The sequence below is a fragment of the Octodon degus genome, unplaced genomic scaffold (assembly GCF_000260255.1).
Source record: "Octodon degus isolate 3935 unplaced genomic scaffold, OctDeg1.0 scaffold00147, whole genome shotgun sequence".
NCBI lineage: Eukaryota > Metazoa > Chordata > Mammalia > Rodentia > Octodontidae > Octodon > Octodon degus.
This window is the reverse complement of record NW_004524723.1, coordinates 1,596,098-1,622,277: the sequence shown is the minus strand read 5'-3', so window position 1 is coordinate 1,622,277 and position 26,180 is coordinate 1,596,098. Positions and strand designations below refer to the sequence as shown.

The following is a 26,180-nucleotide window of genomic DNA, read 5'->3' as shown; positions in this document are numbered from 1 at the left end:
TCTGTGTGCTGAGTGAAATTAGTGGAGCTCATTGGCAGAGTGAGAGTTGGACTCTGGAGGAGAGCAGAAAGTAAGACAGTGGTCTGGAAGGCTGGAGCGAGCCAACTACAATACTGAAGCCTCGCATGCCTGCTGGGCCAGGCTGGGTGAGGACCCAGGAACCTCTAGAGGGAGCAGGAAACTTGGTTGTGTTTTGTCCAACAAGGCCTGCTAGCTGCATACAAGTACAGAAAGAGTGATCTTCAAGTTGAGTTTATTTAGTCAGTGCTTTGTTAAGCAAATACAGCGGGGGATTAGGGAGCAAAGGAAGTGAAGGGGGCTGCAAAAAGGTGGGCTGAGGACGGGTGTGAAGCCAAGCTGGGTCAGCTGAGCAGTAAGGAATGTCACAGATAAGGGGCACTAGAAGTGCATAAGGTCAGAGACTTTAAGCCCAGAGGAGAAAGAGATTGGATTGCAGATTCAAGACTCATAGCATCCAACAAGTAGGAAGTGGCCATCATCTGGGAATTGGAGGCTGGGATTGAGATGCTGGAGGCAGTAGTTCCTACAGCAGCAGGGTCTGGGATGGGGCCAGAGTGGGATAGGGGTCCAAGGTGATACACATGGCTAATGGCTATCACTGCTCCCCCTCATAATGCAGAACTTGAGGAGTCAGAACGGAGGTGCCCACCCTGCTTGACCAGTTTGGCTCAGAAGTATCTGATCTGGGAGTGCTGCCCCACATGGTTGAAGCTCAAGGCGGTTCTCTTCGAGCTGGTGACAGACCCCTTCGCAGAGCTTACCATCACCCTGTGCATTGTGGTGAACACAGTCTTCATGGCCATGGAGCACCATGGCATGAGCTACACCTTTGATTCCATGCTGCAGACCGGCAACATCGTGAGTGACCTGCTAGGTGCTGCCTGTGTGGCCAGGGCTTTGCGTGGGCTGGGAAATGCTGTCATTGGTGAGTCCTTCTCATTAGCTGAGGACACAGTGGTGCTGCTGGAGCTATGTGGACACTGAGCTCAGGAAGTCAAGCCTGGCAGGGCCCATTCTGAACTGGTCAGAATTGGTTTGGGATAAATAAGCACAAGAAAGTGGGCAGAGAGCCCTGGCTGAGGAGCAGCCAATTCCCCTTTCTCGAACATAGGACAGCCACTTGGGTTCTCTGAATCTCAGGGGGCTCTCCCTGGAAAAGAGGACAAATGTCACTTTCCCATTTAAAGACAACCTAGGGACTTGTAAGTTTCTTTCCAATTTAATTAATGTCAATGACTGCAGTTAACAGTGGCTGAGATTTTCAGGGCTGCCACTGAAGTATAGGACAACTGAGGGAGGACAAGAGAGGTGGAGGGAGAAGGGGAGGGTGCATGGCAATGCGTCTGCTCCTGTAGCGGAGGTCACAGAGTTGGAGCTCTTCTCTTGTAGCTAGTACAGACGTGATCCAACTTTATATTTTCTTCCATTAACTTTAGTATTCTTTGCTTTTTAATAAGAAAAAAACCCTCACTAGATTTCACTACATGCTGAATGAAGTATCCAACTAGAGGAGGCACCTGCCCTACACCTTTCTCCACCCACAGGGCTAGTAATAATAGCTAACTTTATATGAATACTTGCTCAAAGCCAGACATGGTCTCAGATGCTTTTCATGAATTATCTAATCCATTTTCACAGCAGCCTTCTATGACAGGGACTATTTTAACCCCTTTCACAGGTAGGAAGACAGACATAGGTGGTTATATCATTTACTCATGATCACAGATGAAAGTGGCAACATCAGGATTTGGGATCCAGCAGACTACCTCCCAAGCCCGCACCTCTTCGCCATGAGGCTAAACCACCTCACAGGCCCTGCTCTCGTGTGTGTGCGCATGCATGTGTGTGCCTGCACATGCTCATGCACATGTATATGTGTAGTAAGCGTATGCTAAACAGAAACTAGGAAAGATCTGGGTCTTGTTTCCAGGTTCATGGTGGTGTCCACTTCTCTGAAGGTGGCTTACCAGATCTGCAAGGATATAGAGCTCCTCTGACCCCCCAGAGGCTTCAGCCCAGAGTAGAGAGGGATTAGGACTCCTCTTCCCTGGAAGGCTGCCCCTTCCACATAAGCCAGGGGTGGGAAGCAGATGCAAAAGGTTCCAGAACTCTGTGGAGTTAGCATGCCTCCTGGTTCAGCCACACCAAAGCCAAGAACTCCTGTTCTACTTACAGTGGAGATGAAAAAAGAAACCAGGAAATGGGCAAGCCTACTTCCCAGAAGGTGGCACTAGACAACAAATACCTTGTGGTAGTAACCTTGAGGGCCACATCCTTCTCTTACACTGGAGAAGTAGAGGCAGAAGGTGAAAAAAAAAAAAACAAAACAAAACTTTCCTACTGTGTCAGGGCACCAGGGCCATTTTTTTTAAGAGAGAGCATGAGGGAAAGGGAAAGGGGAGGAGAGGAAAGGGGAGGGCAGGAGAGGGGAGGGGAAGACAGGGGAGGGGAGAGGAGAAGAAGGGGTAGGGAGGGGAAAGGTGGGGAGGGGCCTGTGTTGTCCCTGTGGTGAGTCTGGCACTACATGAACATTTCCATTCGGTTTCCATCACCCTCACATCATGGAAGAGAGCAGTTGTCCAAGACTGCACAGCTGGTAAGAGCTACCAGAATGACCACCTTCCAGCTGTGCCATACCAGCTTGCCTACAGAGGGCACTTGGTGGCTGTCCTTTGAACCATGCAGTCACAGTCTTGCGGCATTAGAAAGTTACCAACATCCTCAGCCTGTTTCCTTCCTGGTGAGAGGGATCCAGTCCCCATTTCCCAGGCCCATGGTGCGAGCCATGAGAAAAAAGCGGCATCTTGCTTTCTTCTTGACATGTCTCTTTGCTGCTGGACGTTGTATGATCCGACCCTCATCCTGGCCTTTCTCTGTATCAGGATTCTGGCCTATTAAGTTTAAAGATACTCAGAGCCAAAAAAACATCTTAGAGACCATGTGTTACTATCTTCTTGACACTGTATTTATAGATGAATTATTATCTGCCAGGCTCTTTATTAAGAATTGCACAAGTGTTGGTTCATCTCATGCCCATGACATAGGTCAAGAGACCAATGCACAGGACTTATCCAAGCTTACACAAGTGAGGCTGAGCTGGGATTTTTAGCTTGTCTGTGTTGTCCCACAACCCATGCTTTTAACTATAGAACCAGACTGACTTCTCATTGACATAATTATATAATAGTAGTCATCCTGATGATTATCCACTTACACCACTCCTACCACCACCCACATGGCAAAAGCGGAGTCTGAGTTCTACCGCACATCACCCACACACATTCAGAAACTCTTCTGTTCTTCCACATGGACTGTTTCACGCCTGAGCCTCAAGGTTCTGCAGACAATACGGAGTGGAACAAACACAATTAAAAGGAGTTGTTATTTTGTAAACCAGATTTGTGCCTGCTGCTCCTTTCATCATTGCCAGCTAGTCCCAATGACCCCACTGTGATGAAAACTTATTTCTACCCACAGGTCTTTACCATATTTTTTACTGCTGAAATGGTCTTCAAAATCATCGCCTTTGACCCCTACTATTACTTCCAGAAGAAGTGGAATATCTTCGACTGCATCATCGTCACTGTGAGCCTACTGGAGCTGAGTGTGGCCAAGAAAGGAAGCCTGTCTGTGCTGCGGACCTTCCGCTTGGTAAAGTCTTCTCTGGTGCAGCTCCCCCTCAGATTTAGGAGAGCTGACTCCTAGGAACAGGTGCTGTCCTTTGGGGGCTCCACTAGCCGGCTCTCCTTCCTCTCCTGTCCTTATGCAAGAGAGACAAAAGATAGCTTCCGCCAGCCTAGAGATGTGGGTCTCTATTCCCAGCTGTTCACCAACCAGAGTGAGGATGTGCCTGCTTTTCTGGGGGCCTTGCTCCCTCATCTGTACCAAGGGGGGACTTCTGAGCACTGTCCTATTCTCTAGCAAATAACAATAAACCACAGCAGCTCATATTTATTGAGTGCTTAACGTGTGTAACTCACAATCCTACACCCTTGACGTAGTAAACCTCATTTGATGCTCACAGCACTGAGGGATGGTTGCTTTTAATGTCACAAGGGTAGATGAGAAAAACTGAGGCACAGATGGTTAAATGATGACCCCAAAAGTCTCCCAGCCTCCAAGAAAGCAAGTAAGAGGGAGGCGTGGTTCTCAAATCCAAGTTGCCCAACTCCTGAATCCTTGTCCTTCCCACCTCAGAGCTGTTCTCTCGTTTCCTAGTGCCCTAAATCACAGTCCAATCTCTTACTCATGCCAAAAACTGTCTCCTGTTACCCTCCTGTGTAGACTCTCCTCCAAACTCAGCTCCAGGACACCCTCTACAGGAGGTTTCCCTACCCAGGGCACCCCTGTCCTATTGCCTGCCGACTACGCCTTTAACAGGGCTTTGTCAGCCAAATCTGTCAGCTTCCCTGGAGCTGAGTCTGGGGTCACTGGCATCTCCCAAGTCCCTGGGTCTACCTGGAAAAAGTCTGGCATCTTTCTCACTCTAGGGAGTAGGAAAAAGGCCCAATGAAAGGCATGGCTTGTTGTTGTTGGTATTCTCTCAGTGCCAGGTTGGAGCCCAGTGGCTAGGTAGAGAGCAGCGTGGCAAAATGAAGGAGGCAGGCTCTGCAAGCCTCTGTGTGCTGGTCCTCCAGAGGCTGAGAAAGTCACGTGATCACACACAACTGTGAGATCTAGGGCAGAAAGTCTACCTGGGACCCTAGCATGGGGGCCAGGTAGACAGACAGACTTGAGTCCTGGACTTGGTTTACCCAGGCTGCCTACAGGGATGCAATGCAGTGGGTCAAGAAAGAGGTACTAGCCCGGGATATTTGCCTCAAGTAAACTGGTAACTCATTCCTACTTGGACAGAGCTAGCCCAACACAGAACTCCAAGGAGGAGAACTTACCTAAAAATCAAGAAGACTTATGCCTAAAAGTTGGTCTATATACTATTATTGTCAGTTTCCCCTTTTTTGTGAGCTACCAGAAATCTGTATTTTTATGTGAATTGGTTATTAATTCAATGTTTAAAATAATCACACTATTCAGGCAACATAAAGCATGTTCTGAGACATGCTTGTATCATTCGCCACAGGCTGATGCCATCTGCCTAAGCTGATGGCGCCCTCCCTACTCAGGGCGGAGAAGGGCAGCGTGGCGGGCAGAACTTCTCGATGATCTGGAAATCTTAGAAGATCCAAGATAAACTTCACGCTCAGATGACAAATTTCTCCTGGTGTGTAAACCTGATAGCATGGGACAGGCACCTGAGTGAACGCTCAGTGTGAGGTCCCCAGGCACAGGGACCAAGAAAGCAAGAGTGCCTGTGTCTGGGCAGCACCCGGGACTGCTTTCCAATGAAACGTGAATATTTGGGTATATTTAGGGAAACGAAGTGTGCAAGTCTAAAGCCACAAGCAACTGAAGCTTTACTTCACAGTCTGGGTGTCCACAGTTCTCCAGGTGTGTGCCTCCTCCCTCTGGTCTTAGCACGCTGACCAATTCACAGTTCTCGGACCAGCTGGCCAGTCACACACACACAGCACTTCCTTAGTGTTGGTTCCATTTGCTCAGTGACCTAGCTTGACTTCAAAGTCCCTCAGTGTTATTGCACCCTCGGGAACAAACTCAATCAACTTTCCACTGTGCCCTTGAGCAAAGTAGAGGTTTTGGCCAATCCCTACCCTGAAGCCAAAGCCAGGGATGTCCCTGTACCATGCCTGCACCCGAGCTGTGGGCATTACCAGGAAAAAGCCACACAATCTCGCTGGCTAGTTTCATTTAATTGGTAGACTTTATTTTTCAGGACAGTTTTAGGTTTTCAGAAAAATCGAGCAGAGAATACAAAGAGCTCCCTGTACTGCTGCTTCCCTCTGTCCCCCATTACCAACACGGTACTCTTGTTACCAATAACTCCTGAGTGATTTCTCATTTCTCTAATAAAATCCAAAGGCCTTACAATAGTGCAGGATCAGACACTGCTCTCTCAGCAGTTTCCTCTTGCCTACTTTGCTCCAGTCAAGAAGGACTCTTTTCTCTTCTTCCCACAGAACAAAACTCTGTCTCATTTTTGGCTGCTGTGCCTTTATTCCTGCTACCTGGGATGTCTTTACCACAGATTCCACTTAGCTCTGTCTTTTGCAAGCTTTGGCTCAAGTCACCCGTCACCTCATCGCAGGATCTCCCCTGCCCTCCTGTCTAAATAGAGCACCCCGAGGAATTATCTTAGAATCTCTTAATTTTTTTAACACACTCACATCTTGTGAAAATAATGAGTTTTGTTTCTTCTTTTCTAATCCTCACACAATTTTACTCTTATTACTACATCACCGTGTAGGCTAGGACATCCAGTACGCCGTACAAAATATGTATTAATAGCAGGCATTCTCGCTGTTTTCTTTACTGCAAAAAGAATGCTTTTAATGTTTCACCAAGACTGACATTTGTAGCAGGCCATTATAAAAAGAAAAAGGAAAAGAAAACATTATCAGTTTAGGAAGTTTTCTCTTGTTAAGAATATTTATTGTGAATGGATGTTTAATTTTATCAGACCATAGCTTGCTCATGTAAGATAATCACATTAAGATGATCACATATTTTCTCCTTTAATCTGTTAAGCTGGTGAATTATTTTAATTGATTTTTCTAGTGTTAAATCAATTTTGCATTCCTGGGACAAATATAACTTGATCACAGTAGCTTTTAAAAATACTTTTAGAAGTACAGTTTGCTAAATAATTTTTTAAAGAACTCTGAAGCCATATTGATGAGTAATATTTGGCTTATAATTTTTTTTACCTACATTGATCTTATTAAGATTTGATGTCATGGTACTAAATTACACAAGTCTCCATAAGCACAGTTGAGGAATATTTCTCTTTTCCTATATCTAATTTTTGAATAAGATTATGATTATTTGGGCCGGCCTGATAGCTCAGCAGACTAAAGTGCCTGCTTAGGCAGAGCACAGCATCGGGGGTTGGATCCCCAGTATGCCGTGCCAAGCCTGCTCCCAGGGTGCGCTGAGATGGCCATTGAGACTGGACGTGGTGGCGCACGCCTGTAATCCCAGCACTTGGGAGGCTGAAGACAACAGAGTCACTAGTAGTCTGATCTATGCAGTGAGACCTGTAGATCCTGCCCTAAAAATACAGGGGGGAAAAAAAAGATTATAATTATTTGCTCCAGCCTAAGGAGATAGCTCAGTGGTCTAAGTGCCTGCCTGGCAAGCACAACGACCGAGGTTCAATCCCCAGTACCTCATGCTGTGCCAGCCCCTGAAACCGGGCATGGTAGCGCAGGCCTATAATCCAGCGCTGGGGAGGCTGTGACAGGAGGATTGCTACAAGTCTGAACTGCATAGTGAGACTAGATAGATAGATAGATAGATAGATAGATAGATAGATAGATAGATAGATAGATAGATAGAGATAGAGATAGATAGATAGATAGATAGATAGATAGATAGATAGATAGATAGATATAGTTATTTATTTCTTGTAGATTTGATAGCATTCACTAGGGAAGCCTTCTAAAGTCCAGATTTTCACTACAGATTTAGTTTTCTTAATAGCTGCTAACCTAGTCAGGTGTTCTATCTCAAATCATTTGTTTTTGTTTTTTTAATCTTTATTTATTTGGTACAGAGTCTCACTACACAACTCAGACTAGTGATTCTCCTGTCTCAGCCTCCCCAGCGCTGAGATTACAAGCATGAGCCGCCACCACCCAGTTTCAGTGGCCAGCATGGCACATCTGGGATTCCAAGGCCAGCACTGTGCGCATCGAACCCAGATCCTTGCGCTTGCCAGGCAGGCGTTTAGACTGCTAAGCTATTCCCCCGACCCTTCAAATCAGTTTTTTTTGTAAGTTATTTTTCCTAATAATTTTACTTCCTGTCTACATTTTCGAGCTTGTTGGAATCATTTGTGCATACAATGTTCTTATCATTTAAGGATGGCTATCACCTATACTCGTGCCACCTTTTTCTTTCTTTTCTTCTTCTTCTTCTTCTTCTTTCTTCTTCTTCTTCTCCTTCTTCTTCTTCTTCTTCTTCTTCTTCTTCTTCTTCTTCTTCTTCTTCTTCTTCTTCTTTTTTTCTTTTTTCTGTATTTAAGACAGGCTTTACAGGATCTCACTACATAGATCCAACTCGTAGTGATTCTCCTGTTTTCAGCCTCCCATGCTCTGGGATTACTGGCGCGCACCATCATGCCCAGTCTCAGTGCTGTCTCAGCGCGCCCTGGGGGCGAAGCCAGCATGGCAGGCCAAGGATTGAACCCCCAGCCGCTGCGCTCTGCGTAAGCAGGCACTTTAGTCTGCTGAGATAGCAGGCTGGCCCTTTTTTCTTTCTTAAGAATAATGATTTGCGGGGGCCTGCCCCTTAGCTCAGTTCTTTAAGTCGCTGCTTCAACAAAGCAGTCAGGCTCAGGTTGCTGTGGTTCGATCCCCACAACTCAAGCCAGCCAAACCTGCCCTGAAGGCATTCAGAGAAAAAAAAAAAAAGAGAATAATGATTTGTGGGGCCGGGGAGATGGCTCAGTAGAATAAGCACTTCTTTGGCAAGTGTAGGGGTCTGAGTTCAATCCCCGGTTCTGCCAAAAAAAAAGAATAATGATTTGTACTTTTTCTTATAATTTTTCATTAGTCTTGCCAAAGATCATCAATTTAATTAGTTTTTCCAAAGAGCTAACTTTTAGCTTGGCAACCCCTCTATATCATTGATGTTTTCCTATTTCAAAAAATCCTCAATCTTATATTAATTATACCCTCTACTCTACTATTTTGCTCTTTTCCAACTTTCTAAGACGCAGTGAGGTCCTTTTTTTTTTTTTTTCAATATATTCATTTAAGACTTCAATTTTCTTCTAAGAACTGCTTTAACATATATCCTTGTCTGGTTTTAAATATTTCCTACTTTCAACTTTGACGTATTTTTTGATTCAAAGGTTAATTAGAAGCATGATTCTTAATTTCAAAACATATGCGGAATTTCTAGTTATCTTAGACCACTGAGTCCTAGCCTAATTGTGTTACAGTCAGAGAACATATGCTGCATGGTTCTAGTGCTTTGAAATTTACTGATGATTTCTCTTTGGCTCAGTGTATTGAAAATGTTCTTTATGTACTTTTAAAAATGTGTTTTGTGCAGTTGTGGGGTGCCATGCTTCACAGATACCCACTGGGTAGGGAAATTTCATTACGTGGTACATTCTATATCCCGGCTTATCGTCTACGGCTTGTTCTAGCAATTACTGAGAAGGTCATGCTACAAAATACCTCCCACCATGATCATGGCGTGTCTGCTTCTCCTGTGTCTCTGTCTGGAGTCTCTATCATAAGTGCATATGGATTTTAAGTTGTTACATCTTCTTAGTAAATTGAAACTTTTATTATGAAAACTGACCTTCTTTGTCTTTAAACATATTTTTTGCCTTGAAAAATACCTTTGCTTGATATCAATTAAATAACATTGGTTTCCTTTGGTTTAGAATTTGTCTAAACCAAAGGACAGATTTTTGTCCATCCTTTACATGTAACCTTTGTGTTTCCTTGCCTTTTTTAAAGTTGCTTGCAAATAGCATACAGTCAGATTTGGGATTCTTATTCAGTTCTTAAAATCCAATCTTTGTCTTTTAGCCAAAGCATTTAGCAAAACTATTTCTTTTTAAATACACTGTATTTGGTGACGTACCCATCATTAAATTGATCGACCTCTCCCACCACCTTCCTTAATCTATTTTGGGTTATACTGTAAATTTTTCCTTGTATTATTTCCTCTTCTACTATTTAAAAACTAAATACTCCTGTTTAATTCTTTGAGCAGTTTATTGAGAAATTACAGTACAATAGCCAGGCATGATGGCACTTCTGTAATCTTATCTACTCTTGAGGCTGAGGGCAAAAGATCATGAGATTGAGGCCAATCTGGGCAATTTAGTGAGACCCTGTGTCAAAAAAAAAAAAAAAAAAAAAACCAGCTTGCGTTTGGGGCCGGGGAGATGGCTCAGTAGAATAAGCACTTCCCTGGCAAGCGCAAGGACCTGAGTTCAATCCCCAGTTCCACCCCCAAAAGAAAAAAAAAAACCAAACATTTTTTTAGTGGGCTAGGAATGTAGCTCAGTGCTTCCTGGGTTCAATGCCAAGTACCACGCAGGAAAAAAAAAAAAGAAAGCATAAAGAATTATGGTATAAACAGTTTAGTCAATTTAAAACATTAGCTATGGGGGCTGGGGACATGGCTCAGTGGAATAGGCGCTTCCCTGGCAAGCACAAGGGCCTGAGTTCAATTTCCAGTTCTGAAAAAAAAAAAAAAAATTAGCTAAAATCTTTCTTCTCCAGGATAACTTTCCATTCCAATTATCCCTTCTGAAGTTATTACCACACTAAATACTTTAAGCTTCTTTTTAAAAAATAAATTATAGGGCTGAGGGTGTAGCTCAGTTGTAGAGTACTTGCCTCGGGCCCCGGGTTCAGTCCCTAGCACTACTACCACTACTACTACTACTACTACTACTACTACTACTACTACTACTATGACAACAACTACTATTACCATTACTACTAGTAATAGTAATAACAATACAAACTACTCAATGATAAGCAATGGTAGCTGTTATACAGACAACTCTAAAGACTCAACAGCTGAACCAAATAAAGGATTAATTTTCCACACTCTCAGGCAGCTATACTTGGGAGTCTTTTAATAAATGACTTTGCTCTATCTGGAAGTGCAGGGCCTTTAGAGTTTGTCTTCTGTCAGAAAAAATGTTAAGCCAAGGTCTAAGTTTCAAACAGTCGAGGTTTTTTCAGTGAGGGTTCATGTTTTACAGCGATCTTCCTGCCTCAGGCTCCAAGGGCTGGGGTTACAGGTGTGCACCAGCACACCCAGCTGACCTCTTGTGTGCCGCACACGGCACACTCCTTGATGGAGTTCTCAATGCTACCTTCTTCTTTTGTTTTTCTGTGCCTATTACTTTCTATCACAAAAGAAATGGTGACTACACCAGTCATATAATTCTAGAAAAGAGTTGTAAATCTACTCCAAACTCTGTGGTCAAAAAAACAAAAAACAAACAAGCAAAAACCTAAGTGGTCTTCAACACCTGAAGATTTGATCCATTGTTTACTGCTTGAAATTTAAAGGCACTGTGTTTCTTAAATCTTCAAGGATCTAAATTTCTGGACTCTACTTCCTTTCATTTCTTATTAAGCAGTCTAGTATTCCTGGGTTCACCTCTTTTTTAAAATGTCTTGTGAAACATAGTCAATCACAATGGACACACAATAGTAAGTACCTACAAACACTTCTCCTAAGCCTGCTGCCTTATGAGGCTTGGAACCAACACCAGACCTATTTGTTGCTAGCTGGGAAGCTCTCCAGGGAGTATACATGCCAAGGAGGGACTCCGGCTTTCAAGGTTCTCCCACCTAGTGACATCATGATGGCTTCTCTGGAGATCATGGAAGAGGAAAGAAAAGTACAGGGTATTTTATGGCTATGCCTGAAAGTAGTAGTATATGTTGCTTTCCCTTCCATTCAGCCTGTAAGTTAGAACCCAACAACATGACTCCAAATATCTGCAAGTGAGGCTGAAAAATAAGTCTTCCTTTGGGGCTGGATGGAGGAAAAGTACATTTCTCACCTGGATTTAAATTTTGGCTAAAAATGATTTCTTTCATTGGCAGGTCATGCACACACTTCAGATTTTATTGTCTAGTATTTTCCATGATATTTGATCAAAAGAGGGACCTAAATGAGACCCGATGCACTCTGTCCTATTACCTGACATCCTGATATTTTCAGCAGTGCAAGCTGAATTTCATCACCCAGTGGCAACATCCCCCATAGAAAATAGTTGTTAGGCTGATTTTTCCCTTCTGTTCTAGAAATAAAGCATTCTCATGAGAGAAAGCTGGAAAAAATAGGAATGTTTAAGATACGGAATTGGCTTCAAGTAATTTCTATATAACTATATCCAGTTACCAACTTTGGTTGTGTTTTCAGTGTTGGGGATTGAACCCAGGGCCTCATGCGTGCTAGACAAGTGCTCTACAACTGAGTTACAGCCCCAGTGGACTATAAATTACAATATGATAATAGGAAGAGATTCCTTTGACATAATACTAAGCTGGGTAGAGCCTATGGGGAATAATTAGATGGGCAGAGGTGACACAGTGGGGGTAGGGGAACAAGGGTACAGGCGAACTGCTCTTCTCCTCTAGTAGCTGTGGGTATCAGCCAGAGCCAGCCAGTTACTGTCACTCTACAGCTTCAGCAGCAGGCATATACATGCATGCAGACTGACTGGCTAATGGCAGGGGCCCTCAAGCTGATGTCTAAAGAATAGCAAGTTCTTTAGACAGGGCAGCCAGATCCTATCTTATTCTCCTTTATAAAGACAACAAAACATCAATGGAAGATGACCCAATTCATTTCCTATAGGGAGAAATACATACATTTTGCTTGTAGTTTAGTAGGAGCTTATTAGGGGCTGCTGTCTAAAGAGATTCTAATATTCATTTCTAGCCCACCCTCCCACCCCCCAACCAAAGAGCCTGTGAAATAGCACATCCAAATGCTGCTGAGCAAGCACTGCTGTCGGGTGCTCTTGCTCACAGCTGCTCAGCGTGTCCCAGTGTTCCTCCCTGTCCCAGGCCCATGGCCCAAGGCTCTGTGGCTTGGCTGTTATGCAGTGTGAGGCCCTCATCTGGCCTGCACATTAGCACTTGGCCAGTGCTGATTGAGAGCAGAGACTTTGATTACCTGTGTTATTTAGGAAACTTCCCCTGATGCCCTGCTCTGTTTGGTGCCCAGAATTCAGTTTTTATTTGCTTGACAGCTACCCCTAACCAGTCCACACCAGACCTGGTGCTTTAAGCTCCGCTTTCAGCAAGAGAAGAGGAAGTTCTCCCAGCACAGAGAAGCGAACATGGTCCTCACTGTGTAGGAGTCCTCCCTGGGGATCCACTCCGCCAGGTGGGGGACAGAACGGTCTCAGCACTGTTCTTCCAGCACCACGTCCTACACAAAGTCTGAGCTTGGCTCTTAGTGGGTGCTCCACAGACACGCACACTGCCTGGAGGTGTACACAAGTGACTTCATGGGCCCCAGAAGGCAGTGCTACGAAATGTTGATGTGTCTCTATGCATAGTGCTTGTGTTCTCTTGTGGAACTCAGCATAGTAGGTTTACAGTGAAGGCCTGCAGAGTCTTCATCTTCTGTTCGTGAGTAAACCCTTGATTCCTCGACAGCAGGAGCGCTCTCCCTCTCTCCATGTGCTGGCAGGCTAGTGCAGAGTCATGACATGTACAGTTGGCATGTATTAGGCAGAAAGTTTGAGGGTTAATTCAGGGACTCTGAGTATGGATGCTAGGTCCAGAAAACCACAGGCACTGCTGTTTCAGAGCTTCTGGGAGCACAGATAATGTCAATTGCCCAAAGATGAGAAATGTCCTAAACTATGGCTGGCTAGAAGCTACCCAGCACAGTGGGCCAGGCTGCCACTGAGGGAGGCTAGCCTGTCTTCAGGTTTCTCATGTATTTATGACCCTCATCTCACCCCAGGGCACCACCCTAGCCAGGTCCACACCCAGGAGGGAGCAGCCTGTGGCTACAGAATGAAGTGAAGATGGCAGGATGACCTCCTCTGCCACAGCCATGGGAGCATGTTGATACTTAGGGACCACAGAAGGCCGATCATATTTTTGAGAAATCCAAAGTGTAAATAATTTAAAGAGCAAAATGAAAGCTAAATGGTAGGAATCAGGGAGATGGAATATGTGGCGATGAAAGGGTATCTGTGGATGGGAAGAAATGGGAGGGGTGGGAGGAGAGGAGGAAGTAAAAAGGATCAAGTTTCAAGATGTGGATGTACCAGTTCCCCACATGAATGTAATTATTATGTAATGCAAACATCTACTAATAGGCAATTCACATGTAGTCTAAGAAAGACAGCTCAAAGCACAGCTTCCAGTAAGCACCTGTCTTAGGAAGAGTTGCCTGTGCTTTCCTCACAACTTTGATTTTCAGCCAATGCTTTAGACAAAAGATGAGAAGTGTCCAGGGCCTGACAAGGTCTCTATTCCTCCACAGCTGCGGGTCTTCAAGCTGGCCAAGTCCTGGCCCACCCTGAACACACTCATTAAGATCATCGGCAACTCGGTGGGGGCACTGGGGAACCTGACCATCATCCTGGCCATCATTGTGTTCATCTTTGCTCTGGTCGGCAAGCAGCTCCTTGGGGAGGCCTACTCAACCCACCAGAAGAAGCTGACCTTGCCAGGGGATGAGCGGCCCCGCTGGCACATGCAGGACTTCTTCCACTCATTTCTCATTGTTTTCCGGATCCTCTGTGGAGAGTGGATAGAGAACATGTGGGCCTGCATGGAAGTCAGTGAGAAATCCATATGCCTCATCCTTTTCCTCACTGTGATGGTGCTGGGAAACCTGGTGGTGAGTATGAGTCCCTCGGGGCCTGCCTCCTGGGCACTGGAGAAGGCTTCCGGGTCACCCTGAGAAGCCCTGACCATGTGCACATTCGTACCTACATTGCCTTTCCAGTTGAAGTCTTCACACTTTTCAGAGGCATGGGGCGTGTGATCAAAAGCCTATGTGGGGAGCCGGCCCAACACACGGAAATACGCACATGTGACAGAGAAGGAAAAATTCCTCTCTACCATTTCCTAACTGGGTGAGCCAGGGTGCGAGAATCTCTCCAAACCTTGATTTCCTTAAAATCAAGCATGGGCACACTGGGAGAACTAACTTCAGAAGATGCCAGGCCCAGATTGCCCAATGCACTATGGGAACGTAGGAAAGAGGAGCTGTTCCTTGTGGAAGGCAAATCCCACCCACGTGGGTTGCTCAGAAGATATTTTCATAGGACAGTAACAACTGACTGACTTCTTGGTCCCAGCTAGGGGCAAAGGGACAAGGTGAAAGAGAGAAGCTGGAAAGTGCCAGACTTTAAGTCTACCCCCAGGTTTGGGGATGCCCCTCTGGAGGCCTTCCTGCCTGTGAGCAAGAGGCCCTAACTCTGCCCTCCTGCTGCCTGTCTAGATGTAGGCATCCAGCCCTCCCTGGCTTTGGGGACACATGTGGTCTTTCCAAAAGCCTGTTTATTAAAAAATCAATCAATATGAAATTTTCTTTTTGCCAGTACTGGGACTTAAACCCAGGACTTTTGTACTAAGCTATATCCAGGACGCTTATTATTTATAGATAGGACCTTACTAAGTTGCCTAAACTGGGCTCAAACTTGCAGTCTTCCTGTCTCAGCCTTCCAGAGTCCATGCTCCTTCGTGCCTAGCTTAGTTTTGGGTTTATTTCATTAAAAGTTTTACAGACAGGAGAAGTTCAGCTAAGAGAAGTTGACCTGAGAGCTCAGAGAGGCCCTTCAAATCTTTCCCACCTGGTCTTGCCCAGAGATACACCTTCCATTCACACTCCAGAGTCAGGGCTGCCCACAGCTGCAACTGCCCACCCAGGCCCAGCTCCTTCCCCATGGAGACACAGGTGCCCTGTCCCCCAGACAAGAAGTTTGCCTCTCTTAGAACTTGGACATCCTGCATGTCATTTCACCTGCATACCTACTCTGAAAGGTAGGGAGCCCCCTGCTCCCTGCTGGCAGAGGAAGAATGTGAAGTTAGAAGCAATGGGGAGATGTACCCAGGATTGTGAAATGAGAATAAAACCCAGGGGATGGGGGTGGCCGGCTCCTCTCTTGTCCCCAAATGTCCCTTGGTTACAGGGTGAACCTCACTATGGTGGAGAATGTGCTTCCAAGCCTCATTTCCCTTGGAAAGTCACCCTGGGACACCCCCAGCTACCCCTCACTGTTCTCAGAATGTCCATTCTCCTGGAGGTAGTATACCAATGAGTGCAGAAGGCCCAGGCTACCACTGTCCTGCCATCCAGCTGCTTGCCAGGAGCCCAAGGAGGGGCTGATTAGTCTATCTCGCCTCTACACCTCTCTCCAGGTGCTCAACCTGTTCATCGCCCTGCTGCTCAGCTCCTTCAGTGCCGACAACCTCACAGCCCCGGAGGATGATGGAGAAGTGAACAACCTGCAGGTGGCCCTGGCACGCCTCCAAGTGTTTGGCCAACAAACCAAGCAGGCCATTTGCAGCTTCTTCCGCAGGCCCTGCATGCTTGCCAGACCCAAGGTGGAATCGCAGCTGGCAGCAAAGCCCCCACTTTCCAGCTCCAAAGTTGAGAACCACATTGCTTTGGAGGCTGCCTCAGGGAGCCCCAGAGCACTGCCACCTCTCAGAGGGCCCAGGGATGAGCACAGTGACTTTATCACCAACCCTAACTTGTGGGTGTCGGTACCCATTGCGGAGGGTGAATCTGATCTGGAGGACTCAGAGGGTGATGGAGAACAGGATGCTGCAAGTTCATGGCAGCAAATGACCCCAGAAGGACAGGTAAGAGTGCTCCCCCAGAGGGCAGCTAGGGGAAGTAGGAGGGCTCCAGGGTGAGAACCACTCAGGACAGAAGGGGAACTGGGAGTGAGGCTTTCTAGCAGCGAGACTGGAACAGCCTTAGAGTCCCTGACAAACTAGGCATACAAGACCTTACCATACAGGAGCTGAGACTGTGCCAAGTGCTCTGGAGGAGCTGGCTCCTCTTCAGGGCCTAGAAAAAAGATCACGACTCCCTAGACAGGCAAAGAGAGAGCAGGGGCAGCAGGCAAGTCCCAGGCTACACTGAGGTGCTAGGACTTTGTCCTTCACATAGCTCCCCCCTTCACTCAACTCAACCCAGACCCTGCACATTAGATACTAATGATACTCCTCCGACAACTGGATGCTGTCCAAGTGCAGGCTTATCTAATCTCCACCAGCATCCAAAGAAGCCCTGATTATTACATTACTCATCTATTGACAAGTGACATCATAGGAAAGTGACACTCCTTTCAAAGAGCTTTAAAGCACATTTAAACCTTTTGAGGATTTTTTCCTAAATACTTTGCCCAGTTCCTTTCTACTTGAAGCCTGTGTCTCAGGTCTCACTAACCCTTCTTTCTCCATGAAGAGGGTGTAGTTATGCACCAGCTGAGAAGGTGAGGACCCCGCCCCCAAACACCACACCTCTTAGTGGCCTCAGCCAGCTGTACTTGGGGTCTGCAGTTCTTCCGTAGCCTTCTTCCTCTGTGTCATTCCTCTTGCATTCCAGAAGCTGCTGTTATCAGCCATCATTTTTTACATGCCTTTGGGTAACAGCTGAGGACAGGGTGTCACTGTCCCCAGAGTAAAGGACATGAACTCTGAGATTGATGACTGTCTGCCTCTCGGAAGCATTTTTGGTTACTTGGGGTTCACTGGGAGAGACCGAAATACCCAAGCTCCCTTTCAGACTGAAGTACTTTTTGTTTTTAGTTGTTTTGGTTTGGTTTGGTTGTTTTGTTTTGTTTGGTACTGGGGATCGAACTCAAGACCTTGCACTTTCCAGGCAGGTGCTTATGCCACTTAGCTGTCTCCCCGGCCCCCAGTCTGACTTCTGAACAAGTAATAATGGTCAAGGTGAACATCTATTGAACTGAACTCTTCGTAAAGCTTAAAGTGTCAACATATTTAGTCACCAAAATTACTGAGGTAGGGCTTGCCTTTGAACTTCTGTAGGTGGGGAAGAAAGATAAAAAAACATTAAATAACTTCTCCTAAGGTCACACAGCTCCTAAGGAATGGAGCCACATGTTAGCTATAGATCAATCTGACTCTACAGTCCTTCTGGCTGCTTCACACAAGTGTGCTCATCTATGTCCATTCTTTGCATGTCTGACGTCCTTTCTCTGACAGCCCGCAATGTGACCAGCTGTCACTGACCCAGGTGCCATGCAGGAATCCCTCTGTCATTAGCAGGAGCAGCAGCAACAAGCCGGGAGGTGTGGGGACCACCCGACTCTGAGCCCAGGCTCTGGGACGTCTTCTGAGGATCTAGCTCCATTCCTGGGTGAGAAGAGGAAAAGTGACCAGGGTGCGCCCCCAGTTCCCACAGAGGTAGGTATGTGAGCTTCCTGGGGAGCAGCATCAGCCAGCCAGACACCACCTGAGGGCTGGGAGCACTAGAGGGTGGAGGTAGCCCCCCCGGGGTTCCAGGCCACACCAACTCTGGAGCCTCGTTCCTCTTCCTGGGAATGCTCAACGCCCACCCAGCCCATGGCTGATCAAGACATTGCAGCATTCATCACCATGGCCAGGACCTCACCCCTGGCTGGGTAGGGATGGGAAGAAAGAACAAGCTCTCCTTGGGCCAGCTCCTGGCCTCTGCAGCCTCCATGCCTTCATCTGTGAAGCACAATGATGCCTCCTTGGCAGGGTTATTTTGAGGCTTAAATGAGACGCTGCTTGTCAGGTGTTTAGCTCCTGCCTGAAATGGAGTAAGTGCCCAGAAAGTGACAGCCAAGGAAAAAGGAAACAAAAGGAGTGCACAAAGAAAGTCAAGCATCTTTCAGAGGCAGCAGATGGAAGTTGGAGGCACTCAGGGGCGGGGAAGTCTGCCCTGTGACGCACCCCCACTTTCTTTTGTCTGCCTTCTTGTCTTTGGCCCAAAGCAAGCAGGGGTGGAGAGGGGTTATCTACAAGGGAGAGGGGAGCTGACACCTCACAGACTGGGCGGGAGGACTCAGGGCTTGGGATGTCCTTCAAAGGTAAAAATAAACTGTGGTGTCAGTTGCAAGTCTTGGAAGAAAACTATAGGGGAAGGGTAAAGGTTATGCACCTTTACGACCATGATTACCATCATAATCATTCAAGAATTGAATTTGACACAATGCCCTTCATGTGGGGACTGTGTGGATGGCACAGGGCTGGGCAAAAATAAGGCAGAAAACAGCCCTTCAGCATGAGGAATACCATCCACTACCATGCATCCTGGGCAAAGCTGACACAGAAGGGCAAGAGAATGGAGGAGCTAGAAAGGAATACTGGAGGGCTATGGGTAGACACGAGCCACCAAGTCCCAGTGGGTGAGGATCGTCATGCTCTGCACGTGGACAGCTCATCCCCTTCTGAACATTCTGAGGACTCCCCGGGCTAGAGAGTGTTTTCAGGGTATAACTTCTGGATGTTGGCTTTGTTTTTGTTTCTCTTGCGTGACCCAGACCAGGCAGGGAGGGGCTGACAGCGACAGATGGGGACCCACCCTACCATTTGGGTCCATTAGCCAAGCTATCAAGTTTACTAACCCAAGAGCAGCTTCAGCTCCTAATTGAATTCATCTGGAGACATTATAGGGCTCCAGCTGCCAAGAGGGCAGCAAGGCCCCTGCAGCTTTGCTCCCTGATTAAATATTCAAGGCCAGTGAAAGCTGAGAGTCTTTATGGGTGTAATTATGGTGTCTCAGCCACGCCAGCACTCCATCAGGGCCTTGAGGTTTGCAGCCATGCTCAGCTAGGCCTCGGGGCTCTACGTAGAGCATCAGTGCCCAGGCCTGAGCTCTGGAGGGGGCCAGGGCAGCCCTGGCATGGGACCAGGGCTGTGCAGGGCTTATCTTGTACCTTGGGGTCTTAGCCAGTGGACCTGCAGGGACCATGTGTGGGTCTCAGGGATCTGGGAGAGCTGGTTCACTGCCCTGGGCCTCTGTCCTCAGGGGGAGGATGACACAAGCTCCTCTGAGGGCAGCACAGTGGACTGCCCAGATCCTGAGGAGATCCTGAGGAAGATCCCAGAGCTTGCAGATGAACTAGATGAACCTGATGACTGCTTCACGGAAGGTAAGTGGCAGCTTTGGGGCTCCTCTGGCTGGTGACACAGGGCCAGAATTTGGTCCATCTCTCCCCTGGGTGTCTCATGGCCAGGGCCTTGAGACAGGGCCCACAGGAGCCAGACAAACAGGGCTCTGGCAGCCTCAGACACAAATTCCACAACTCATAGCACCTGATGCCACACCAGGCCGATGCAGAAGGCCGATGCTACATCTTGCTCATCACTGGAGGAGCCTCACAGTGATAGGCCTGGCCTCTTGAAGATGAAAGGGGCGAGGGGTAGTCACTGTTGTAAGCATCACCATGACACCCGGCTCCCTCCCTTCTTCTCCCTCCCTCCAGTACTGGAGTTTGAACCCAAGGCCTTCACACTGAGCTACATCCCAGCCCTTTTCCTATTTTCAGACACAGTCTTGCTAATTTGCCCAGGCTGGACTTGAACTAACAGAGGCCTGCTGGAAGGGCCCTCCTCTTCTATTCCAGGAAAGAATCATTTTTCAAAGGGGTAGCGCTACGTGGGGTTCCCAGCAGAACTGTTTCTCTGGGTGACTGGAGCTGAAGTGATAATAAAGGAATATCACGCCCTGCATCCTCTCTCCACAGGCTGCCTTCGCCACTGTCCCTGCTGCCGAGTGAATATCACCAACTTTCCATGGGCTGGGGGCTGGCAGCTGCGCAAGACCTGCTACCGCATCGTGGAGCACAGCTGGTTTGAGAGCTTTATTATCTTCATGATCCTGCTCAGCAGTGGGTCTCTGGTAAGAGGAACTGGGCGGGCACAGAGCCCTCCAGGTGGGACTTTTGGCCACCAAAAGAAGGGAGCTGCATCCTGGGGCAGCCCCAGTGGAGGCCCGGCTGGGAGCTGGAAGGAGAGCTGCTGTCTGTGTACCTCCTAATGGCAGAGCCTGGAAGGTGTTGGAGCACCAAGGCCACTGCCTGCTCAACCTGGCAGCAAGAGTTCAGGTGTTGAGTGTATGCACACACACACACACACACACACACACACACACACCGTGGGCTGGGGACTGTTCAAGGCCACCCAACTTCGCAGTAGCAAACCTTTCTTTAATCCCAAAGCTCTTGGCTTTCCATTCTCTGAGCTCGCAAACACTGACCTTCTCTGCCATCTAGTCTTGTTGCCCTGTCTTATCAAACCACTTGCAAACGCTGCTGTTACTCCTTCAGTGCTCACAGGAAACTGTCAGCAATTCCCAAACTGGAGTCACCTGGAGAACTCGCCACACTGCAGCTTCTATTTGGAAAACTGGTGGTGGGGCCCAAGAACCTGCCTTTCCAGCATGCTCCCAGCAGAGGCGAACGCTGCTGACTGTGGGCCACACTCAGATGATCTCAGGAACAGAAGCTCAGGGTTTGGAGATGCTCACGAAGCCCCTGGCTAAATGCTGGGCTCAGTAGCACAAAGAAGGAAGGCTCTGTGCCAGAGCTCAGGCTCTCAGTGCAAACCCAAGTGCCCATCTCAGTAGGGCGAGGCAGACAGATACACAGAAGGGACCTGGCAACCCAACTGTCCATGTTTCACAGGCAAGGCAGTGAAAGCACAGAGACATGCAAGGGACCACCCAGGGTACCCAGCAAGTCAACTGCCAGGTCTAGAACCCCACTTTCCTGCTCACAGCTCCAAGTGTTGTCACTTGTCTTGCTTCTCCTGTTTCACTTACTTGCTAAGAATGACCTACTAAATAGCTTGGCTCCACTTCCATGCCAGGTTTCCCAGGAAATGTGCCAGCACTGCTTGGCATGTACCCTTAGTCATGGGGAAGAGCACAGGGAAGGGACAAGGCACAGTCTGAGGGATGGGAGAACAAGGGCAGTGAGATGCAAAGCCAGGAAGAAGAGATTCAGGGCAGGGCCGGGAAGAGCCCAGAATGGTACCATCATGCTAGGACAAGGCACCGAAAGTTCCCCAGGTGCAGCAGTGCAGAGGTCCTACAGCAGGAGACGAGGAGACAGAGCTTTCTCCACACCTTCCTTCTTCTCTCCTGTGCTCCTAAATAAGCATGAGACCCTGAGCCAGTCATGGCGGTGCACATTGTAATCCCAGCTCTCTGAGAGGCTGAAGCAGGGGGACTGAAAGTACAAGACCAGCCTGGGCAACTTAGCAATTTAGGTAGAGCCTGTTTCAAAATAAAAACTAAAAGTTAAGTCTGGGATATAGCTCAGTACAAAGATCATGAGGCCAGTGCCCAGACACATACAAAGGATAACCCAGGTGCTGTTGGCTGGAGGCCTTCATGGGCTCTCTCCAAGGCTTCTTCTCAGCCTCCCATCCATCCCTCTTCACACCCCCAGCCATCACCTTCCCATTCCCACTCCTGGAGGGAGCTCAGATCCTGAGACAGCTGCTCTGCCCCAGCCACCCACCCTACCAGCTTCCCATCATGCCTCACCTTGTTCCCCATGGGACCAAACAGGCTTGGACCAAATTTAGTCTTCATGCTTTTACTCTGAGTGCTTTTAAAAAAAAATAACATGAATTTTCATCTGACAAAGTAAAATACAAAATGAAAAGAGAAATCAACTAGAAAAGGGCAAAAGAAAAAAGTCACCTATTTTTTAGCACTCAAAGAGAAGCTCACTTTGAAACCATTTGGTCTACCTCCTTCCCATCTTCCTTATGCAAAGATATACAGATATTACAGAAATAAAATCTTTGTATGCATTCTATAATTTCTCCTTGGTAAACATTCCCAGAGAATATTTTCATACTATTGCACTTCATGGCTGTAACATGTGCTATCCTAGGAGCATGCCACCTTTCATTTAAATACCCCTGTACCTATGTGTCACATGCATTGCTGTCCTCATACTTGCTGTGGTGGGGACCTGAATGGTGGATGCTGCCATGGCCCGAGAAGCAGATCCCACAGCTAGGTCCCCAGTGCAAGCAACCTGTGGGGCTGAACTGTGGTGAAGCCTGTGAAGGAGGGAGGAGAGAGAAGGGAGCCTGGGGAACATGACATCCAGCTTCTGCACATCCCCCAGGGAGGCACGGAACATAAATGGTGCCACCAAACTATCCCACCTGGAAGCCAAGGGGATAGATGGCTTTGCAAACCCAGGTGTCACTGGCCAGGGCTGCCCTTCAAGTGCAGGGATCTAACCTGCAAAGTGTTTACCAAGGCAGACCTGGCTTCCTCAGTCCAGCGAAGAAACTGCAGAAGTCACTGGTTGCCTCAGCTGAGGGATGGCGGCCCTAACATTGGCCAGCAGCCTCAGGGCCAGGCCTCAAAGGCAGAATCACTGGCTTGCTACAGGCTTGGTATCACTTCACTTCCAAAGACTGACCTGCTCCTCCCCTCCTGGCAGTCACTTATGACAGCAAGTATCCCACAGACACCCTATCACTGGGGCCTCCTTGCCATTGTTTTTCTCTTCACCGGTCTAGTAAAGGAAAATGAAAAACCCTGCATTCTGCTAATTTGAATTTCCTTGATTACCAGTGAGATAAAACATTCTTCTCAGAGATTTGTTGGTGATTCTTTAATTTTTTGTTTGAACTGCCTATGAACAGCCTTTGATGCTTTTATTTTTAAAGCAAGTAGCTGTTAGCATCCCTTTGGTTCACTTCCAAAATCCAATTTGAGGTTTCCTTTATCACTTGCATTCAGCAATCCTGCAAAATATTAGCAGGACTGCATGTCCCTGTTGGCTGAGGAAGTCTCTGTTTGTATCTCACAGTGCCTCGTCCTCTACCTACTTCACCACTGCAGCACAGAGAAAAGAAGATACCCAGGCAGACAAGCTAGTCTCACCCTGTCTGGGCCCTGCACTATGGATCCAGTAGCCTCTTTCTGCTCCCTTCCCTGCAGGCCTTTGAAGACTACTACCTGGACCAGAGGCCCATGGTGAAGGGGATATTGGAATACCTGGACAGGGTGTTCACCTTCATCTTTGTATTCGAGATGCTGCTCAAGTGGGTGGCCTATGGCTTCAAGAAGTACTTCACCAATGCCTGGTGCTGGCTGGACTTTGTCATTGTGAATGTGAGTGGCTCATGGACATGGGAGCTCTGGGATCCTCCCCTCTAACCAATGGCTATGGTTCTCACAGGCTGCTCAGGACTCTGAGTACCCAGTAAGGAGGCTAGAGTACTCTGCACACTGGTGAGTGGTGAGCTCCCAGCAGAACATGGTTCTGATGTGGCAGTGCCTCCATTCTTGGACCTCTATCCAGAAGGACCACTAACATCCTCCTCAGTTTTTATACTCAAAGCATGATCACAGAGTCGGTCCAGGATCTTATGACCTTGCATCTGCTTCTAGAGATCTAGACTTTGGGGAGCTGTTGTTCATGAGTAGAGAATCAGCCCACCTGCTGATGCTATGGTCCCCAGCCCTCTGAAAAATACATTGAACAAATAGCACTATCCCAGAGATTGTGATCTTCCCGATCTTGGGTGGAGGCCAGGAATGAATATTTTATAAAGGCTCGTAGGAATTTCTGAGGTACCATCATGGTTAACAAGCGCTGAGCTGAGAGGTGAGCAGCTGGTGCTGATGGGTTCTGACACACAGCAACCTGTAGCCATCGCCCCTGCACTAAGGAACCTGCCGTGGCCCTCCCACACATTAGACCTATGAGTCCTCTGCACTTCTCCCTCAACCTCACTGCTGCATTGCCCTGTCTTGCTTCATGCCACCACCCCCTCTGGCTTTTGAATGTGGCAGCATGAGCTCTTTGTTCCTGCTGTTTAACTGAGGGTTCCCGCAAGCAGAAGAGGCGTGTGTGGCATGTGTCTCTGCTTTCCTGGCAGCCACTGGCACCAAGGTCTGCACATCAGAGGTGTCAGGAAATGCGTCTGTACATGGTGCTTGCTCCTGAAGCTGGACAGGGCCCAGTACAGAACATTCTGTCCAAGCTGCTGTGCTGGCAAGACATCCACAGCAGGCCTGTGCATACAGCTCTCTACTTTCCTGATGCCAGTGCACCAGCAGCACCAGGCCACTGTACCAGGGACCAGCTCAGAGTCCTGAAATCTGGGAATCAGAGTTGTGGATAACTTTATGCATGTAGAGCAATTATCCATAAATGAAAGGGAGAAGCAGATAGATAGATAGATAGATAGATAGATAGATAGATAGATAGATAGACAGACAGACAGATAGATTTGTAAGCATAGCTCATTCTAGAAATGTGCTTAAAATCCAAAGCACTTGTATATCAAAGCAAATTTTCCCATAATAAATAATGGAAACTTACATGATTTGTTTTACAAGCCAAAAATATTCATATAAAATTATTATAGTATATATACAAAATAATAAAGAAAATATAAATAAAAATAAATAAACCTGCACTTATCTTTGAAAGTCTTCATGGAAAGTGTGAGTGAGGTGACAGAGAAGGGCTGTTGTGGAGGACAACTTTTGTTATCCCTCACAGAATCACTGCTATCTTTTGACTCGGTAGGTTCTTTTTTGCTTCATGCAATTTTAACAGAGAACCTATCCAATGACACTAAATTTGACCCCTACTGAGGATTTCATGGAAATGTGAGATTGCATTATCATTAAACAGATTTATCATTTGCTGCTACTGCTTTATTTGGGTGGAGCTTTTCTATAATATCTGGCACTGTTTCACTATTTTACACACCCTTCTAATCTCATTTGAAGTAAGGGATTCTTCTACCTTTTCCTTTCTTTCTTCTGTAGACAAGAACTCCTCCATAACTTCTTGCTGTTGGGGGATGATCACCCACAATCCCGCAGAGAGAGAGAGAGAGAGAGAGAGATTATTGGCCCAGTTATAATCATGTGACATTCAGTGTCGTGTACTAATTATATTGCAAGACATCACCCTTTTATCAAGTTAAAGCTTATTAGAAATGTTTGCTTGTCTTGCAGAACACTCACAGAATAAGTTACAACTTAGGGGTGTGTGTGTGTGTGTGTGTGTGTGTGTGTGTATGTGTGTGTGTGGTGTTAAGATGGATGGACATAGGAAAGAAGAAAAGAGAGAGGGGTGGCTGAAAGAAAAGGACTGGTGAAGAAGGGCTGGTAGAAGTAACGGTAGGTAGATACATGGGAGGAGGGAAGAGTGAACAGTTAGTAGATAAAGGAGCCATATGGAAGGAAGGATAGGAAGTTGTAGGGCTCAACAGAAGAATGGATGGAAAGGAGGGGGATCATTATGCAGTCATTGAACCTATTCACCCATCCATGTAGCTTTTATCCAAGCATTCTACTCACTCATCCTTCTACCATTCATTTCTCATCTTCCCATTCTTTCTTTTTTCCCCCATAATTTTATTGATAAACAAATAGCAATGAGACAGTTTCAAATCAAATTGGTAGGACAGTTTCAATAATTCACACATTGCATACATTCTTCCTAGTGGTTAATTGCTGTACAAGATGTGGACATGATATCCTATTTACAAACACCATTAGAACAAATCCCTCTGTTCATTAAGAGAATGTAACTGTATATCTATCCTAACCAC

General features: G+C 46.9%; 1 protein-coding gene across 1 annotated transcript in view; it reads left to right on the top strand.

Annotated features, from left to right (window-relative positions):
• Window positions 1-26,180, top strand: part of Scn10a (sodium voltage-gated channel alpha subunit 10) — a 90,210-nt gene that overhangs the window by 46,937 nt on the left and 17,093 nt on the right. The window contains exons 13-20 of the mRNA XM_004642215.1: window positions 641-879; window positions 3,499-3,672; window positions 14,101-14,460; window positions 15,987-16,433; window positions 17,871-18,008; window positions 19,600-19,723; window positions 20,318-20,472; window positions 23,545-23,718. Coding sequence (XP_004642272.1) covers window positions 641-879; window positions 3,499-3,672; window positions 14,101-14,460; window positions 15,987-16,433; window positions 17,871-18,008; window positions 19,600-19,723; window positions 20,318-20,472; window positions 23,545-23,718 — 1,811 coding nt within the window. The remainder of the gene's footprint in view (window positions 1-640; window positions 880-3,498; window positions 3,673-14,100; window positions 14,461-15,986; window positions 16,434-17,870; window positions 18,009-19,599; window positions 19,724-20,317; window positions 20,473-23,544; window positions 23,719-26,180) is intronic.